This window comes from Anser cygnoides, chromosome 5, assembly GCF_040182565.1.
Source record: "Anser cygnoides isolate HZ-2024a breed goose chromosome 5, Taihu_goose_T2T_genome, whole genome shotgun sequence".
In the NCBI taxonomy this organism is placed as follows: Eukaryota; Metazoa; Chordata; class Aves; order Anseriformes; family Anatidae; genus Anser; species Anser cygnoides.
The window spans coordinates 33,200,732-33,221,248 of record NC_089877.1 but is presented as its reverse complement, the minus strand read 5'-3'; the positions used below and the strand labels follow the sequence as shown (position 1 = coordinate 33,221,248).

Here is a 20,517-nt window from a genome sequence, read left to right as displayed (position 1 = left end):
CACCTCAAAAGGAATTAAATTTCTGGGGGCAGACCAGATTCTCTGCTGGGGTGAACTCAAGGTTCTGTGTTGATTTAAGGGGAGGTATATTTATTTATGATGATTGATGATTTATTTTATTTTAACTAACAGTATAAAGCAGTCTAACCTCCCATCTGAGGGCACTGCTTCTCTCTCTCCAGAGCACAGAATCATAAAGTTTGGAAAAGCCCTCCAAGATCATCTGGTCCAACCATCCCACTACCACCAATGTCACCCACTAAACCATGTCCCTAAGCACCACGTCCAACCTTTACTTAAAATCCCCAGGGACAGTGACTCCACCACCTCCCTGGTCAACCGGGTCCAACACCTAACAGCAACAGTGGTGGAGGCTACAAAAGAGATTGCCCTTTTTAGGTTCTTATCCTAGTTAGATCACAACTCATGGGCATTTGGCATGCAGTGAACAGGATAGATGCTTTACTTTCAACCTGCTGCTGGTGCCATTCAGCTAAAAAATCAAAGTTTATAACTCTAGATGTAGCAATGTGTGGAAACATGCATCATATACACACGTTTGCCGTTATACAAGTAATGAGCATGAATCTCCAACTGGAATGGCATTAAGATAATATGGCTCTTACTGGTAATTATTGTTGTATACAAAATTTGTGGGTACTGACCTTGATAGCCACTTGAAGAGGATTGGGATCTCCTGCAATGCCTACCACTGTTCCCTCATAAACCTCACCAAATGCACCATGTCCTAGTGCCCTGGGAGAAAAAGAGAGAGAACAGATATTACTGTGTCCCTGTACCAAGCATTGGCTGAGCCCTTCTTTTTGTCCAGTCCAATAATAGGTATAGAACCTGCTGTAAGAGATGGAATCAATAACCATTTTCATCTCAAAGCCTCTAAAAATAACTTCTCACTATCTTCTGGTTCTGTCACTAAACCAGGGAGGTTGGACCCTCAATGGTTCTGAACAGGTCCCTTCCGACCCAAAACATTCTATGGAATAAAGCAGTCCTCAATCCTAGGGCCCTGACACAAGGTGTGGCAATAGCAAGGCAAGAAAGAACTGGAAAACAACATATAACGGAAGCTGCAGGCTGATCTCTTCAGGAGATGGAGTAAGACAACATATAAGAATGATCAAGATTTTCCTTTGCTTATAGCTTTAATCGAGATGACCTGCACTGTATGGAATAGAAGAGCAATCCAGTGTGTATTTCCTTGTGACAGGAAACGCAGAAAAAGAAATACTGCTATAGATTTGGAAGGGAGCTACTGCCAGGTGTGAGGTGTAATCCAGGACATCACACAAGAACAGAGAGGTGAAATACCCTCTGCTCTGTATGGGAGCGTTGAACAGAAAACTCACGAACTTATACCTGCGCTTAAGAGCTTTATGGAATCAAAATATTTTAAAGAACATAGAAAGCGTCACACATCACATTTTTCCTTGCCTGGACTAGGTGCTTCCCAGGAGGCCCTCAGTTTCTTGTTCTGGGTGCTTGACAGTGAATAAAACAAGTGTGTGAGCTCTACCTCTGCCTTTGGTTCAGGGTGCCTTTCTTCTGTGCCAAAGAGCAGCCCCTGCAGCAAGCCTTACCGAAGCAGAGAGATGTTCTTCCGTGGGATCTCCTTCAGCTCACTCAGAGTAGCAGCCTTCCCTGCGAAGCAGTAGTTAGGGTTGTAATCTGTCATGATGGCTGATGTGCGGATTTTGCTCAGTTTATACTCCGGGCTCTGCAGTCGTGCCCTGGCTCCTTCCAGCTGCTGTTTCTTAAGGTGATAAACTGAGGGTGGGGAGGTAAATATAAATACACAAACAAGATAAGCACCTGGAGAGAAAATACAATACTAGCCACACAGAACAGAAAGAAGAACCCAAGTCAGTAACTACAAATGCTCAAGAAGTATCTTTAGCTTGCCAGCATCACTCTCTTCACATCCTGTAGCGATTTAATACTGAATATACAAACAGTCCCTGCAGAGTCCTAATCATGGAGAAACTTAGGTTTCCTCTGCTTCTCTGTACATTGGCTGAGGAAAGGCTGCTCCACAAGACACCTTGCTGTTATTGAGTCCCAAAAGCCATACCGCTCCCCTGAATGAGTTATATATTTAATTATAGACTGTGACTTCAGTCTATATAGCAATGGCTGCTAAGGAAGTGTCTGCAAAGAGGGCTTTCCAAGCTTTCCTCTGCAGCAAATACCAGGACAGAGCAGTCATTGCCCTTTGGGATTATGCTTGTGCTTAACTGCGGGGTAGTAATATTTCCTATCGTTTCTTTCTCTCCATCCCTCTGATCAACCTGGGAGACCAAAACACTCTGGCTCCAAATATTAGAAGTAGCAGCATGTGGTTGGGTGGTCCCCTTTTGTCTAATTTAGTTGGGTACAGCCAAATCAAATGGTGATAAGAAATAAGTTTTTCTTACTGATAGAGAGGCTGCCACAAGTGAGGATCATTCCAAGCACTACAATCACAGCCACCACAGCTAGGAGGAGTGGGAGAGGCAGGTGTCCCTCTGGGATGTGAGTCTGTGGCACTGGAAAAAGAAAAATAAAGGTGGATTAATCAGGAAACAACCCAAGCTGCAGGAAAGAATCCCTGTCAAGTTTCCTTCTATTTCAGAAAACAATACAGAGATCACGGCCAGACCATCTTATAAAAATTACACAAAGTCAGCCCTGGAGTTTGAAAAAATATCTAAATCATTTTTAAAACATTGTTAAGACAGAAATCTAACTGATAAAACACAGGTTTCTTTTTTCCATTCCTCAGGTTTTTTTATTAATGGATGACATCACTGCTAACAAATTGAAACTCTCCACAGTCTTGATACTTTGGAGTTCTGAGAGACTGTGTCAGAAAAACATAATGAATACCAGGCATCAGCCGAACAGGCACAGTGAGAAACTTCTGTGGAAGGAAGTAATTTGTGGCTTAAATACCTCAGCATTAGGTGGTATATTATACAAGAAAGGTATTTATGCTTAAATATCTGATACACTGTGCCCATTCAAGAAATTTCCACTGTGTTTTTTTACAAATATTTCACTTTCCACCTAATCCAAACCAGAATTTTGTATATCATGATAGACATGCAGCTCAGCATATAAAGAAACGACATCAGGAATTTTCAGTATTGAGTATTTGAATAAAAAAAAAAAAAGCCAAGAGGAGAGATGACACAATGAATACAAGCATTATCCAATTAGGGAAAAAAAAAAGTCCTACGTCTTACCAGTGCAGGTGACATTGTCGTTGGCTAGCACAGCCCCTATCTCACATTGACAGACTGGCAGGTTGGTGTCAGGGTCCCTCTTACAGTTGTCTGAGTGGCAGTGGCTACAGTTAAGATAGATCTGAACCTCCACCTCACCATGACTCTCCATGGCTGAATGAAGAATCAGAAAGGACAGACAGTTTTATCTTAGCTTTTCCCATCTTTTTACAGTAGGAAAAAAAAAAAAAAAAAAGGAAAGGAAAGAAAAAAAGGACTAGGCACATACAACTCCTCTCCCTCTTTCCAGGACAGCAGATACTGTGGACACATGTCAAAAAACTGATGGGATTCGGGGTGGGGAAGAAGGAATTGTGTTCCTCAAGCAGAGAGATCCAGAAGTGAATTGACCTGAAATGTCTGGGACTGAGGATGTGCAGTTAAACTGGATGACTGGTGTCTCCCCTGGCTTAGGAGATTGAGAGGGAAAAGGTCCCAGAGCATTACAGACAAATTTAAAACAATAACCACAGCTGAGGAACTGGCCTGCAGAGTGAAATATGCCTGCATGAAATGCATAAAAGGAAAAGGCAGGAGGAGAGGGAGCAGGAAAGAGGAAATAGAGAAGGGAAGGAAAAGGAGGAAGAAAAGAACTAAGAGGAAGAAGTAAAAGTGCATTGTACCTGCCAGGGGATGCAAGAAGATCTCTCCAATGGGGTTCACAAAAGAGATGCCATCCTGCCCACCAGCCAGCATATCATCGTTGTCAGAGGCATGCCCCCCTGGAGAAAGAAGAGTATGGTTAGCTGATCAATGCTGCAAAAATGTGATGCCTTTGAAGTGTCACATTTGTTCCTGCTTCTAAACACCTGCAGTCACTCTGCAGCCTTTCAGTGATATTAGTATGTTTAACATCTAATGAATGAGTGGATAACACTCATTCATCCCAACAAGTACCAAGACAAGTGAAATTTCTCAGTTCAGCAAGGTTAATATGTATTTGCTTGAAACAGAAAAAATAAATGGAGCATTTTCCCTGGGCAACTTAAGGACAAATGAAGGGATTATTCAGCACATCTTCCAAATACTAAGTCCTGTAGAAATACTTCTGTAACCTTGACTTCCACAGTTAACTATAGATGGAGTGAGGTGGAGGTTTGTACAATTCAGGTTGAAGTGTCTGTGAATTATCTTCTGCAGTAGCATACCTCTGCAATGAGAGCTCTAGCCTCTAGCTGCAGGTGCTCTGAATTGTACAAAAATAGACAGTATGACTATTTCTTCATCAGACCTACCTCTGTAGCCTCCACCTCCTCCACCAGAAGTACAAGCTCCTCCTCCCCCACCAAAACCACCAGAGGTGGCCCACTGGAGTTTGGCTAGTGCTTGGGGACAAGCTTGCCCCCCTTCTCCACCTTCCAGAAGGGACTTTCCAGCTTGAGGAAGCAGAGTCACATCTTGCCAGCCACCACCTCCACCTTCACAATCAGAGAGTGAGACATGAAAAACAAGAGCAGGTGAGGGAAGCACAAACAAATAAACGTTAATTAATGTGTTAAGAAGTGCCTGCTTTCAAGTTAACTATTTCTTAAAGGGTAAGAGAATACACAGACAAGCTCCTTGTTGTCATAGATAATAACAAAGTAGAAATCTAGTGCATGACCTGGGGTACCTGCTGCAAAACCAATGCTTTAGCGTCAATTTCTAGTGGCACTGGGGAAATAAGGAGCCCACCAGACTCCTTTGGGATAACTGATTAGGGCTTTCAGCCATGCTGAGTTCCCTAGGGAAATTAAAACTAAACTGGATTTCCTCATCTCATTCTAGTGGTCCCTCTATATAAGGACATTACACAGCAAGAGATGGAGAACCACCGGATTATTTTTTTTTATTTTATTTTTTTGTCTCTTAGGAATGGATTCTAGGCACATTTGTTACAAGATTATAAATAAGCTTCCATTTCTAGGATAATTCCAGAAACATTCTTGTTGTTAGGTTTTCAGGGGAGTAACAGGGAAAAAAGTATTCTCTTCTAAGGCCCTTGTTACAGCATGGAGGAGTGCGCTCCACCCCCAATACATCATTTTCACTCTGTGAGTCTTTACAGAGGAGAGAGGAGCCCTTCTATGGAATAGTCTCTACTGGAGTACTCATCACCTGTCCTGTGCATTCTCTTTTATCTAGTGACACACCATATAAAAAGACATCCTTTAGGGTCTACCAGCATAATTCTAACTACTGCTACCACAGAATTCCTCACTTCTTGCCTACAGGACAGCTTGTGAATTCAGCCATCAGATTCAGAACTTGTGTGGTTTTAGCATCTCACCTGCTGCCCCAGTCCTCCCACTGACTCCAGGTACTGCAGTGCTGTTCTCAAATTGCTCCAGTGGTACATCATCCAGGGAGTTGTCCTGAGCCTTCAGGTAGGCTTTTCCTCCTCCTCCTGCTGCGATGAGCAAAGGTTCGAAAATCCCATCCTTCTGCTGGAAAACCCCCCATCAAACATCAGAAAAACTTCACGTCCCTTGGATATGTGAACTTACACAAACTCATCAAAAAGCATGAAAGCAACCCAAAGAAGAGTGGCCCAATGCCAGGGCAATACTACTGATTGTTTCCTGACTGCATTATAAAAATGCTTTACACGGTGTTTCTGTGTACAAAAGTAACTGTTCAATTGAATACCAGTGGGTTTTTTTTTGTTGTTTGTTTGTTTGTTTGTTTTTGTAGGAGTGCTGCCAGTATTAAAACAGGACCCTGGTGTGATTCCCAGACCTGAGGTGTCAAGAACTGAAGAACCAGTTCAGCTTGCTTAGTGACAGTGACAAGTATGATCGAGGATATGAAAAGAGATAAAGAATTTCAATTAAAAAGACAAAAAGACAGGGAGAGACATAGTAAGAGGTGGAGGAGACAGGGGGAAGAGAAAAAGACATTCCTTTTCCAGCACTTTCTTTTAAGAACTGAGTATCATATGTCATGACAGATAGTGAAAGGTAGCTGCACTGCTGAACATTGCTCAGATTGGATGGAAAGAGGGAATACTTACTCTAAAGACATAGGTTGCCCCTCCTCCACCACCCCCTCCTCCAGCCCAGTCCTTCAGGTCCTTTCTTTTTTTATAATCTTCTTCAATGAGAGATGACTCCCCTAAGCAGATCTTCTGGGTTTGAGGATTGGCCTGAAAGGAAACAAGAGACACACTCGTATATCAGCAAGGCCCAGTTCTTGAGATTTATCTATCTCAGTAAAATCAGTATATATATTATCTATATGGAGGATGAGCTCTTCTACAAGGAAAAGAGCTGAGGGATGGAACTGTTACATCTGACTTGCAAACTTATGCCACGCATGCAATTAAAAATAGAAATGCTACAGTTAAAAAGAAAGCATTACAGCAATTAACTCACTATTGATATCACATATTTTTTTTTTTTCATTTTTAGAATATCGTACATCCAAAACCATTAAAATGTATTTGAATTATGGATTAATTCTCAGACCTTCCTTACTGCTATATTTGTTATCTATTTCTCAAGCTCACAAATGCATAAAGCAGAGGTGATAGGCACATAGTTAACAGTGAACCAATTACACATCTTGGAACAGGTACCTGGAGTCCCAGCTTCTTATTCCTGCTAAGTATTAGATGACACTGAAAAGGTTAAAAAAGTGAAGAACCTTTGGCCATCTTAGATTTTTTTGTGTGTGTGTACACTGAGTTACACGAGTTTCAATGACTGTAAATCTGCCCAACGTCAGTCAGATGATGAATTCTGAATGATTTCAGAAACTACTGTTAGCTTAGTGCACGTGAAATCCCCATGTCTGTGGATCACGTCACATATCTAGGCCAGAAGTGTGGTGCCAGTTCTGTTGCCTGTGTCCTCTCATTCAAAGAAGAGGACTAAGGATGGCAGCATAGCTGAGGACCAGGGAAAAGCAACTGGGGCAAATCTGAGGATAGAGTGAAAGTTTGTAGCTGCAGAACTTCTTCACAGAAAGGAGCAAACACATCAGTTACTAACATACACACTCAGCAGGATTTCCAAAGCCAGAAACAAAGTTGGGCCAAGGGGGAAAACTTTCCAATAGCATCTTCCAAAAGGAGGTTGTACTGGGATATATCTTGCCATTTTGGGAACAATTCACGAAATATAAGGTAATAAAGGAATCTTTGAAGACTGTGACTTAAACCTAGATGGTCCACTATCTAGGTTTATCAGGGAACTGCAGATATACAAATGCATGTTTTAGATGTAATTCTTGTACTATCTAAGGTGAAGAAATATTGATTTTAGAATCAGTTGTAGTATCTGGGAAAGACATCATGTGCTCTGGGCAAGTTTAATGGGAACTTTGAATGCCTCCAAGAACAACATACACATCCCAAAACTTCATAGTCTATCTGTGAGGAAATGAGAAAACTGTCTGCATAGTAGTCTATCTGTGGGGAAAAGAGTTCCTGGGCATGGGCTGGCAGATCACATTTCTGGAAAGAGGTAATAACAAAGAATTCATGCTGAAGAGGTAACTTTTGAGCCTAACTGATAAAAAGGACTTTTAGATCACCGAATCTGGTGTTAGCGGACACATGTATAACCATTTGTGTCATCAATTTCTGTTCATCATGAGTAGTTTTCTTTTGCCATTACATACATCTAATTCAGGGGCCACTGTAGATAGTGGAAAGATTCCCACTGGTTTTGATAGGCTTTGGATTTAGATATTTGTCTCTAAGCTTAGACAGTACCTAAGAAAGTGCAGCCAGAATGTTGTTTAGGGCTTGTAGTTGCTTCCATAAATAACGGAAAATTATCTGAAATCCTGGCAGACAGAAAGAAATCCAGGCTGCAGAAAAATAAGAGAGGGAGCACACAACTCTTGCCTAGTAGCTCCCCTCTTAAAATAAGCAGAAGAAAACCGATGAAGAATTTAAATACCAGGAGCTTAAAGAAAAGTTCCTGTGGGCTTTGTATTTATTTGTGCATTTTGGAGTCGTTTTTCTTTTCAGAGTTCTTTACATTTGTTTTGAGATTCTTTCTAACTTGGTTTATTGGTTCTTCCCAGTCCTGACTGGATTTCATTGCTGGATCCTGGGATTTCTGTCTTTCATCACCAGTTCAGCCAAACCCCAAGCCACCCACTGAATCTTATCTGCAAAGTCTCTGCCCACATGTGCTTGTGCAGCCCTCACCCCAGGACAGGCATCTTCCCCCTGCTGCCCCACTAAGATGTACAACAGCTCATCTTTTTCCAGCTGGAAGGTGGCTGAGATGAAGACCCCGTGGGACCTCTTATTGTGGTTTTTGGCTCCCTTCCCTCCAGCTGCTCCATAGGCAGAAATCCTGAAAGAAATGGGTGTAGTTAAAGAGACAAATCTTACACTTCTCATCCCCCAAAGCATCTCCATCTGTGAGCTCTCCCCAGCCTGCACTCCCAAACAGGCATTGCTCCAGAGCAGGCTCCCCCTGCAGCATCTCATGGCCATCCTTTTTTTTGATACTCACACAGCCGAGGCTGCTCAAGAGGATTGATCAACTCTAAGCCAGAGCACTGGAGACAGATTTCAGAAGCAAACAGCACGAGCTGGCATGGCCAAATCAAAAATACCAAGGCTTTGGGACTGAAATGATGGTAGCACTTCTATTTTTTTTTGATTGCATGCCCACAGTCACCCCTGTTCTTATCTCCCTTAAGTCACTGTTTCAACAGTAGCTCAGACACAGATCCTTTCAGCTAGCTATTTCTTTTCTATGTTGCTGTTCTCTTCACTCACTCAATAAAGATGGTCCCCCACTTATGCTTGCTGAAACTCCACAGCCAGAAAGTAGATAAATGGCTACCTCTTCAGCACGGATACATACCTGTATCGGTTTGTGGCTGGCACTCTCCACACTTGCACTCCTCGAAGCCTGCCCTCTTTCTCCACTGTCACCGACACATTGCTGTTCTTATAGGCATTGTCACACTGAGCTTGAGTTGGCCCATGTGGACCACTAGCACCACATGTTGTGAACCACCAGAGAACAACAGACGTGTCCCCTGTAACCAGAACAGCCAGAGTTAGGGCAGGTATGAGCTTCCCAGTGTTTCTCAGGCATGTGCAATAACTCACAGAACTCTGTAACTAAAGGCCAAGTGCCATCCAAATGAGCAACTGTTCCTGTTGATATATTTCCTTTGTGATTCTTTGATAACAAATTTCACATCATTGTTATTCACAAAGGACATTAATGATTTTTACATAAAAACTAGATGATTGTGAGAAAGATCATGTTGCAGCACTATTGGCTACGTACATGGCTTTAAAACTGAATGGGTCAATTTGATCACATGCTTGTGATGGTAATTATACGCAAAGAGATACTTAAATTTACATTTGTAATGCTGAGGACTTGAAAGACGGTACGTGCTAAAGATATATTTAACTGTTCAATTTTAATGCAGTTCCCTCATAATACAATTCACTATAATACTGTCCTTAATTATATGATCACAGAATGCTTTTACCACATTATCCTAGCTTTTTTCTAGTCACAGCACGAATAGCGCTCTGTTTATGGTCACTGCTTTTTTTCTCTCACCTTATTTCCTGCAAAATATTTAATAAATCATGGACTGCAGATAAATGCATCACTGTGGGGTTGGGAGGGGATTCTGAGGGGGTTTATCCAAGTGCCTCACAGACATTACCAAATTTTTCTTTTCAACGCCCATATGAAACAAGGATGTATTATGCAATTTTCCAGGTGAGAACTGAAGTATATACACAGAAATAAAAGTCGAAAACATCTGCCATTGCAACTAGTGACCATTGATGAAAGGTAGTAAAAGTTTTTAAAACTGTATGATATGCTGCACACACAAGGGTCAGAATCAAGTGCCCCAGGATTTACCAGCACAGAACTGTTTAAAAGCTGAATGATTAAAAGAGCAGTAAAAATCACAAGCCTTTTAAAAACAAAAGTCTAATCTTATTTAAAGGAAAAGGCAAGCAAAACTATCCTCAACAGATGTCACCCTGCCAACACACAGATGGATCAGTGGGGTAAGAATGTTAGCTACACTAAAGAAATCTCTGCCATGTAAGCTAACTAAGAAACTGACAGCAATATAGATTGTCACATCTCAGGTGAACACAGCTATTTGTTGGCAGCAAAACAACCTCAAAACACAGGAATCTTACGTCTCATTGAAGGTTCTGGGGTGGAATATGCTTTCCTGAATACTTACTGGTTGTGTTCCAAGCTTAATATGTCCTGTCTTGTCACCTCCTCTTGCTTCTTCTCTATGCTTGGCTCCTCAGGCAACCCCAGCCTCCACTCCTCAGGCCCTCCTTCAGACAACTCTAGTCACCCATGCAGCTGTTACCTGTCCTTCAGAGTGGCACTCAACTGCTATCAGTAAACTGGTCCCTAGTATCCCTTGTCCTCCTTGCTTTTCATCCAGTTTCTCTCCTCAGTGGATTTCCATATGTATTTCACCTATTTCCCTCCCTGGATCTTCATCTTTACACCTGTATTATCCCACCCATTAGGTTCAGCTTCATTACTCACTAAGTCCCAGTAGACCTCTGTCTATCCCCACCTTCCTGAACTGGCCTACACCCTTCTCTCCTGGCCTGGCTTTTGTGTGTTTTGAATTTGAGTCATGTAGCTTCTGCTTCTTCTTAAAGCTTTTTTACCTAAAGATTCTGGTTTTCCTTAAAAACATTCTGTTCTTTAAGGACTGCTGAGTTGCACTTCAGGAAAGCGCTGTCCTGGAGCAAGCAGAGACTACCTGACATGGTCTCTACAACTTTGGGAAGGATTATACTTCATTGCTCTGTTGCTATAGGTCAGGCAGACCACACTCAGGCAGATCACATACAGGAGATGCAAAGGGACCCACCTCTTACAGCCAAGAGACAGTTTTTCAGTACAGAATCATCTACCTGGGAGGGAAGGCTCTTCCAGGGGGTTCAGAAGATGCTCATCAGGGATACTAATCTCCCGTGGGTACTGTCGCTTCCCACTGAAATGATTTGTTTGTCTTCCTGTAATAGTTTGTAGAATGGATGAGAGAGACAGAAGGATGGTAGGAAAGAGAGAGAGAAAATTTAAAGACCACATGAACAAATGAAGTGCAACCATTTGGTTAAAATAAGTAAATAATACCTTCGACAGAAAACACCCAGCATTTTTCTCCATTCTTTTGGGCCTGTATCTTGTCTTAGCTACTTCTATCTGTGCTGAAAGCAGCGGGACTTAACATGAACACAAACTCCCCGTGTTATCCTATGGAGGCTTACCTGCAAAATAAGCTTCTTGGCCAGCAAACTGCACTGTCTGCGATTACAAGAGACTTTGGGAAAACATGGTGTGGGAGAACAGATAACACGTACTGATGCTGTGCTGGTCAAAGGAGCAAATGACAATTGTGGACAGCCAAATGAGTGCAGGTGTAAAGGACAGTGATATCAAAAAAAAAGTCATTTTCAGTTCTTAACAGTGTCATAGTAGGTAAACCAGCCTAATGGGTCACTCTTCTCTAACCAAACAACTTTGAAACTCCCAACCTTGCATATAGAATAAAATACTAAATAAAATGACGTCTCACTAAAAGACATAGTTAAGAAACAGCAGTATATCAGTGACAGGAGCCATAAATCTTTGGATGAACCTTTTTGAAAAACACAGAGCAAAATGTAGCTTTTATGAGCAGTGAAACAGACCTTCAAAAATCAGCTCTATCTCAGAGAGGAGGGACTTCAAAGTAGCTGCTGAACCAAAGCATCTGAATGCGTTGAGAACATCATGTATAACCAAATAGAATAGGAAAAAGTAATAACCGAACACTTGCTTTATACTCTGCAGGCATCTTGTTTCCAAAGTTAAATTACCCATTTTTAGGCAGATCTATTTTGTGATTAGAAAATCGCGATAAGAAAAAGGAGAGACTTCATTCAATTTTATGAGGCCTCAGTTAATTTAATATTGAATATTTTTCATTAGTTGAAAAACATTACAAATATTTCAATTTGTTCCAGTTGTGAGAATCTAACAGCTGTTTGATGCTCTATTCAAAAGAGACTCAGTTCCAGCTGGACAATTATCTCTGCTGCAAAGACACTACTCTAAATAGCAATAATTAACACCCTTGTTAGCTGTGTCAGAAAGGCCAAATAACTAATTGAAGCATGGTGACCTTGCTGTGTTTGTACTCCTGAGAATATTTCCCCCAGGTCTGACTGAATGCACATTGATGGATGGAAGTAAAAGGGAGCTTTGTACTGACACACTCTGTTCATACTGAGATAGAGAACTTCAATGGATGGAGTTGTCAAGCAAGTGAAAAATGAAATTAACCCAAAACAAATGATCTGGATCAAAGGCAAGAAGGAAAACCAAATGAAAAAGACAATGCATAGCCAGAAAAGATGCTTGGTCTCCCAAGGCCTGAACTGAATTATGAATCCCATAGGTCAAAACAGTTTTAGTTAGAGACATACAAGAAGTCTGGTTATGTTTGCCAGAGTGATGGAATGTAAATCAGTCCCCGAAATACAGACCCGGTCTGTGTCTGCATGGATTTTTTTTGCAGCATCCCAACTGAGTATCCTAAGGCAATGCTTTTTTTCCAAACAAACAATCTTTCCTCCTTTTCCAAACAGTCTCAAATCCTCACATGCTGGAAGAAAGCTTCTGTCTCCTCTGTTTTCAGTACACAAGCTGCTTGACAGGCTGAGCATCAGCCTGTCCACAAGAGCTGTTAACTCTTACGAGCATGATCCTTTATGCGCTGCCAGACATGAATTTGTAAGGTGGCATTTTCTACAAATATGGTGTAGGCCTAGAATACAGAAGCTGGTGCTCTAGTCTGTTTTAGCTTCTATTTGCTCCTCTAACAGCCAAATTATTGACCATAGGCGAACAGAAAAGAACAAGAATTCTTTATGTTAAGGTGTGCTTATATCAGAAAAATAGGAAGAACACACAACTCCATTACTCCAGTACTTATGCTGTTGACTCACAAACCACAGAGGGACAGAAGAAGTGTAAAGGAGAAGGGGAATCTTCTGCAGGCACAGAGCTAAAGCAAGTAGTTCTTCTCTGTCTCTGGGATTGTAATGAGAAAAAAAAAGATAAAAAAACAAAAAACAAAGATGGAGTGGTTTTGGGGCAGGAATTAATCAGAGGTGCCTTGCAGTATCCTCAAATTGTGCATGATCTCTTCAGAGATCCCACCTTACAGATGCAGGTGGAGTAATCCTGGAAGTCTCTCCAGCTCGTCCTGGAGTGGAAAAGAGAATGAGGTAGCTCAACCAGCCTCCCCGTTCCCCAGCCTTTTGGCTGATCCAACTGTATTTCTAGTCAACACCTTACTGAATCAGTCAAATGAGGTAGTGCTGAGTACCTTGAACCACCCACCTCCATTCACCTCAAGCAATGAGACAGGCAGGCCAAAAAGGACAGGTTTGCTGGGTTGGGGATTCCAAAGTAAAAATCTAGAGGTATGCCATACAAAGCTCTCTTTGGACAGTCCTGTCATGTAAAAAACAGCCTTCTTTGAAAGAGTAAATGATGTGCAGAATGAAATGTAACCCCTAGGCCAAGGCAATAGAGTGCACTTTGACAGACCACAGACCTGTGATCTTAATTGGAACAATACCATGCTCAGTGCACTAAAATGTAACAGTAAAAGCAGTGACCACATAAGCACTGGGGAGGACAGCAATCATGCAGATGCATTCTATTCACTATGCCAGCCCACATTTTCATGTTTAGACTGTCTTCTTTAGAACCCCATATTTAGCCCTGGCTAACTAAAAAGATAAAATATCTTTCTGCCTGTTCCCTAAAAGTTCTCACAACATATCAGATTCATGTCACCCGGTCTGTCACACTGTCTTACACAGGGTGATTTTATTAATCAGAAGATGGTTTCATTTTGCCTTTCTCACAGGGAAAGCATCTGTCCCCACCGAGTGCCTGCCATCCAAAAAATGAGATGTTTGGTTTTTTGTCCTTACTGGTATTTCTTGAGCTGCCCTCACTACTGTGTGCTTTTTTCCCTCCTAAGTGTTACCAATAATTTCCTCTTGGTGTTGAGGGATATAGAAGACCTCACCTTCTTTCCTGGCTTGCATGCATACAAGCAAGGCTTTCAAGGTCTGCACTAGGTCTTGAAGAACAATTGAACTACAGGATTGAAATAGATGAAGAAATTAATATTTACATGCTAGCAAACGGCATATTCTTCCTTCCTGCCATATGTCCTTCCTGTTGCCCTCATGCAAAGAATTCACTGCTTGGATCTTAATTGGCTCCATCTCTGACATCTGAAACCTCTCCTTGCTAGGGAGAAATAATTTCATTACTTAAAGCACAGCAGAGCTGCTGGGCTTCTCCACAACCTAACTGAATTAAAGTCATGAGAAGACAAATGCGAGGGAGTTGCTTTTAGAGGCGAGAAAACATCGATTTGCAAAGAGGATTCAAGGAACAATGGCAAATACAAGGCTTCCGAGAAACATTTCCTTCATGATGTCTGTCTTCTGCATGAGTCACATAACTCTGGGTCACACCTTCAGATAGGGTAAGTGGCTGCTACTCCTGGACATTGGTGTGATTTATAGCATTTGAAATTGAGGAGTAACTGGGGTGTGGGGGTGGGGGTGTTGTCTAATGGACAAGCTCTGATAAAACTATCGCAGTAGCATTTATGTCCCACCTCTTTGTCAAATATTACGTCCCTATGCCAGAGACAGCAAAATCTCTGCAGGTACACTGCTGCCTATATTTGCTCTTAGGAGAGCAGTAAACTACAGCATCTGGATGCATGGCAGCTGGCGCAAGAGCATCTGGAATCACTCTATTCAGTTTCCTCAAAAGATTTCCACAGATTTCAAAACAAAGTGTTAGTGTGGAGGTCCCAAAGTGTTTGGGAGCCAGGGGTGTTAAGTAGCTGGAGTGGACAGATGACTTTAGCCTAAAGGAGCATCTCTTTCGCTTAATTTCAAATGAAAATGTGCATGCTCAGCATTTTATACAAGTGTGTCCTCAGTCCCCACAGAACAAAGGGACAGAGTAGATGACACCAAATCGGATGAAGGTGGGAGGTTAAAGGGGCTTTTGATAATGAAGAACTTTTAACACATGTCAGTTTTAACATAAGCCTTCCCACATGGTACATTAGGCTACAGCCAGTCTCTTCAGGGATATGTTGCTACCCCCGCTGCTGACATAATGGATGTGGTGACATGTGAAGGGTAGCACAGGACATTTTGTCTGCAACAGAAGTCACAATTTAAGTGTTTCATATTCTTTTGTTATTTTACTAAAGAGCATATGGGTCTGTTATCCATGGACAAAAAGAGGGCAGTTTCTAGTATTTCCAGGTGGTTCAAGTATCCAACCTCGCTCCACTTGTCTGCTAAGAAAATTCAGCTCTTTTGCTAACATGCTTTGGAGATGAGCACTGGCTCCATCTTCAGTGGAATACATTGTGATCAGTCACATTAGCAGTAATGAAACAAAGGAAAGCATCTATTACATATATCTGGCAGTAACTTTTGATGCACCTCCTTGCAGGGTAAAATAAACTTGTTGCAACAACCTGAACTTTACTGTCAGAGAGACACTTTATTCCTCCATTTTCCTCCTTTTGTCTCCTAAAATATAGTGGCTTTCCCATTTGTTTTCAACAAATTAACTTGTGCTATCAATTGTCAGGGTGTGTGGGTCATAGAGGACTGCTGAAGAACAAGGTGATGTAATTCTTCCACTTAAGGCTCAGGCATAAGTCAAGTGTTTATTGCCAAGACACACAGGCAGGTCTCTACTATGTGATATAGGATATCCCAGATTAGAGAAAAGAAAGAACACTAGGGGATGAACACACTGTAAAATCGCCTCTACTTTCAATCTTCAGTAGATCTGATATAAGATGTCATTCTACTGTAAACACTAACGCAAATGAACCATGTGCACTCTGTGGGGGAAACAGAACAAATGTCTCCTGGATCAGTGGCATGCTGATTACACTACCCAAATTCTATAAGGGATTCTGTAACGTGTGACTTACCGTCATTGAAGCAGTCCAGTCCAAATGTAATATTGTCAATAGCTATGTCAGCTTGGGAATTCCAGCCCCAGGTTGCCAGGAGTTGCAGCTTAAACCTTTTCAGTAAGACAGAAGTTTTAGAGAAGACAGAAGAGTTTTTTTTTAATATATATATATATATATACACACACACACATATATATAATGTTCCCTTATCAACCAATCGTGATAATCACAGTTTAGAGTGTTTCCTTCAGACAAGACCCATTGAGCAGCCAAAAGGCTTGCTAGAAATCTTATCCACATACCAACAGTTAGTAAGGACCAACCAACATTCATATAATGCCACACTTCATGTGGAACAAATATGAGAACCCTACTTCTGCTGTCTGCACATACATGTAGAAACACAAGCTACCGTCCCTCACAAATATTTATAAATGTACAACCATTCTTATTCAACCATGGTAACGGAATTTGGCACATGCAAAAGGAAATGGAAAAAAAAATCTCCTTCTTACTGTCCCCAAACAGACTGTCAAAATAAAAACTGAACAGAACAACAATATCCAAATAGATAGAGATCTTGAACAATGATAGAGGCTTGAACAATGTAACTCAGCATAATGACAAGGTGACAAATTTATTTCAGCTGAAGGTCAAGCCATTATAAATTTCAGCCATAACTCACTGAAGTGTTTGCATTCTGGGCTAGGTCACTTTTCCCACCATGACCAGGTGTTAGCTACTTATCTAGGAGGTCTGTCAAGCCCCATGTGCATTGCCACATTCTGAATTCAGAAGGAGGAAAGAAAATGGGCTGAAGGACCTCCTCCTAGCAGGTAGGACTAAATTGTTTTTCATTAAACTTCAGAAATAAACAGGTGTCTGATGTCCAGTCTGTTTACAGCTTATTAAAAGCATATGGAGCAGACCTCTACTGCTGTCACTGCCGAAGCTCAATCGTGATTTATGAGAGATCAAGCGTTGACCTGCCTAACACTTTAATCTTGCAGCCTAGGTACACCCTTGTTCCAAATTAGTGGCAATAGAGCATGCATGCATATTCCACCCACCAGCCAAATGTTGGTCCATGTCGCAGAATCACAGAACGGTTGAGGTTGGCATCTACCTGTGGAGGCCATCTGGTCTAACCGCCCTGCTCAAGCAGGGCCACCTGGAGCTGGTTGCCCAGGACCATGCCCAGATGAATTCCGAAGATCTCCAAAGAGGAAGGCTCCACAGCCTCTCTGGGAAACCTGTGCCAGTGCTCAGTCACATGCACATCCCACATATTAACATCCACAGTTAATATGATGTTGCACAGTTGAATCAAAATCTTTAGGGATCAGCTGTTTTTATCCTAACTCAAGAATAGCCCCTTGTGCTTAAATGAAAGCATTAATACCTACAGAATCTGAACCCTCTGGGAATAAGTGTTGGTGCAGCAGATGCAAATCAAGTGTCCCTTGGATGACTACTCCCTTAGGTACAGGGTTAGCAGAGAAATTTACCACTGGATCACCTTCCTACATAAGCCCTTCTCTTTATTAGCAGGTTTAGCAATATTTCTGCATTTTCAGACCTTGCACAGTCCCAGAACATTTGATGGAAGTGAAAGTCACAGCACCTTGAGCCCAGGATTAGGGCACTTCTAGGATCCATAGTTATAGATATAGCACCACAGCCTACTCGTTACTTAAGACACCCATATCAGCATCGCTTTGGTCAGCTCAAGCTAGTGCATCTGGTCCACAGACTTGGAACAAGAGAGGGGCACTGTGCCTAGGGAATGACCCTCATCCCCCGGTGCATAAAAACAGACATCTCATAAGTTCTGGGCTCTTTATGCATCCCCTTCCTTGTAACTTCAGAAAAAGGGGAGGAATTTGCCTTTTGAACTCTGTGCTGCATTAGCCAGAGGGGTTTCCAGTGTTCCTTTTCACTGAATTCATTTTGCTGCTCTAACATATTACCCTTTCCAGCTATCTGCTGTCTAGTCTTCTACCTGCCTGATTTACTTCTGATAGCAGCCTTTTTCCCTTTGTATGTGAACCAAGTGAGAGAATATGCCAACTGATCACCAGAAACAGTTTTTCAAGTAGCTAGGTGCCCAGCTGGGAGACTGATCAGGGAATTGTTTAATTTGTCTTCTTTCTTTCCTAAGAAATAAATTAGTATGGGGAATCTGCTGCTAAAAACTATGTATATATCCCCTCCATGAGCTCCTACTCCTACTTGCCAAGGCTTCTCTCCTTCCAGTTTGTTACTGGCTGTCATCCAGTATTTTCTCCCATAACCATTCATTGTTTTGCTGAATCTGGACAAACAGAAGAAAGAACTTGACTGAACTGATTTCCAGAGTGAACAAGGTGGCATCTTGGAGAGCTCCCTGGGAACATTACGGCAGGGGATTTTGAACTTAATGTGCAAGGCGTTTGGGCCTGAGTTCTACAGACAAAAACAAGTAGCCCATGGGAGCAGAAAGACTGGGAATAAACCTTGACTGTAAGTTTGGGGTCTTCTAAATAAAAGAGTGCAAGAGATGACTAGGAGAAGTAGGGAGCAGAAGGGCAGGGAGTTGAGTCAGGCTTTGTAAAAAGCCACAGAGACATAGCACCTTCTGGAAGAGAGGTTGAAGCAAGAAGCAGGGAGAAGGTCAGAGACAGAGATTAGGACTGGAAGTGTGAGACAGGTAAAACGTGTTCACAAATGACAGCTTGGGGGAGAAGGAAGAGAAACCAAGTGTTCAAAAACAAGGAAGAGTGCTGACTGAGTGCTAACAGAAGGTGAGACAGGGCAGAAGCAGCATGGCAAGAACAAGACAAGAGGCTTGGGATGCAACCAGGTGTCCCGGGAGTACAAAGGCCAGGGTTTCCTCACTTGGGTCAAATAGCTGCAACACTTTCCAGCAAGGAATGTAGAACTTAGTAGCATGGTTTGGTGGTGGACTTGTCACTACTAGTTTAAAGGTTGGACTAGATGATCCTAGAGGTCTTTTCCAACTGGAATGATTCTGTGATTCTATTTCTGTTAGAGATCAGCGCATCAAATGACAACTTACTATGGTTTTCAGTCACCTCTTTAGCCCAGGTAGCACAGGTCTGCTTGCTAGACTGAACTGTTCCAGCCTTACCCATAGCAATTACCACTGTTGTGTCACATGATAAATTACCCACTTCTTAAATTTGCTTGAAAATGGCATACAAGAAGGTTACACAAGGTGAAACAAGATTTAACTATTTGAAACAGACTGTCATAATACATGCACACATGATCTACCTAATTCTTCCATTTTGTCTGAGTGCTCAACTCTTTCAGACATAGCAGTATTTGAATTTCATTTTTTCTCATGGATTGCTGGCTAGTGCTCCCTAAAACCTATCCCTTCCATCCTGCCACAGAAGATCTGTTTCCCTGTAGAACTGAGGGCTGATACAGAAATCAGTCTTTGCAAACAAACGTAAGAGGCCATTTATCAGAGGAGGCAGAAGCTCTTTAACAACTCTGAAGAGCCCTTAAGACTCTGCTCTGGTTAGGTCCAGATGAAAATGCCTGAGGAAAAAAGCTATTCTGGACAAATTCACTGGTCAAACATTAAATACACAGAACTAAACATATGCTTACCCACAGGGCTCCAGACTGCCAGACAATAATATTAATTACATTGCCAGCTTGCAGACCTACCCTATTCCGATGGAATAATTCATGACAATGGTGCTTATGGTGAACACTTGGTAATGTAGAGACCAAAAGTAATAATGAAATTAAACTAGCAAAAGGGTAGAACAACATTCTCCCACCCTCTCTCCACTTTAGTGCTGCTTGGATCTGAATTATTATCACTCCCAGACCCAAATTCTTAGCCTTTTACAAAAAGATGTAGGGAACATTTGAAGTTATGAGCAATCCTTTCATACCTTCTAATCCATGAAGTTTTGAGACACTATTTTATTGCCAATATTAGATAGATCTTTTTCCATTTATAATATTCACTGCATACACTTTGAGATTGATTTTTTTTTTTGGTCTAAAGTGTCATGTGAGACAGGCCTTCTTGAGGAAGATGTAAAAATCAGATTGGAGCAATTTAAAAATCATTTGTACTGTGAAAAATAACCTGCTGCCAACATCACTTCATAGCTTGAAATTGACTGGCATGAAATGGAGAAGAAATGTATGATTAAAAATCGATTGGGCAGAAATTCTTGAAATCTTCAATATTTGACTTCATTTGATGTCGTGC

General features: G+C 41.7%; 1 protein-coding gene across 7 annotated transcripts in view; it reads right to left on the bottom strand.

Annotated features, from left to right (window-relative positions):
- LTK (leukocyte receptor tyrosine kinase) overlaps positions 1-20,517 on the bottom strand; it is a 159,148-nt gene that overhangs the window by 18,548 nt on the left and 120,083 nt on the right. For all 7 annotated transcript variants that reach the window (XM_013192469.3, XM_013192488.3, XM_013192419.3 and 4 more), the window contains 12 exons: positions 16,293-16,387; positions 11,161-11,262; positions 9,092-9,269; positions 8,422-8,572; positions 6,274-6,405; positions 5,551-5,707; positions 4,517-4,699; positions 3,905-4,003; positions 3,243-3,395; positions 2,433-2,543; positions 1,599-1,785; positions 666-756 (listed from right to left, as the gene is read on the bottom strand). In XM_013192469.3, the coding sequence (XP_013047923.3) occupies positions 666-756; positions 1,599-1,785; positions 2,433-2,543; positions 3,243-3,395; positions 3,905-4,003; positions 4,517-4,699; positions 5,551-5,707; positions 6,274-6,405; positions 8,422-8,572; positions 9,092-9,269; positions 11,161-11,262; positions 16,293-16,387 (1,639 nt within the window). The remainder of the gene's footprint in view (positions 1-665; positions 757-1,598; positions 1,786-2,432; positions 2,544-3,242; positions 3,396-3,904; positions 4,004-4,516; positions 4,700-5,550; positions 5,708-6,273; positions 6,406-8,421; positions 8,573-9,091; positions 9,270-11,160; positions 11,263-16,292; positions 16,388-20,517) is intronic.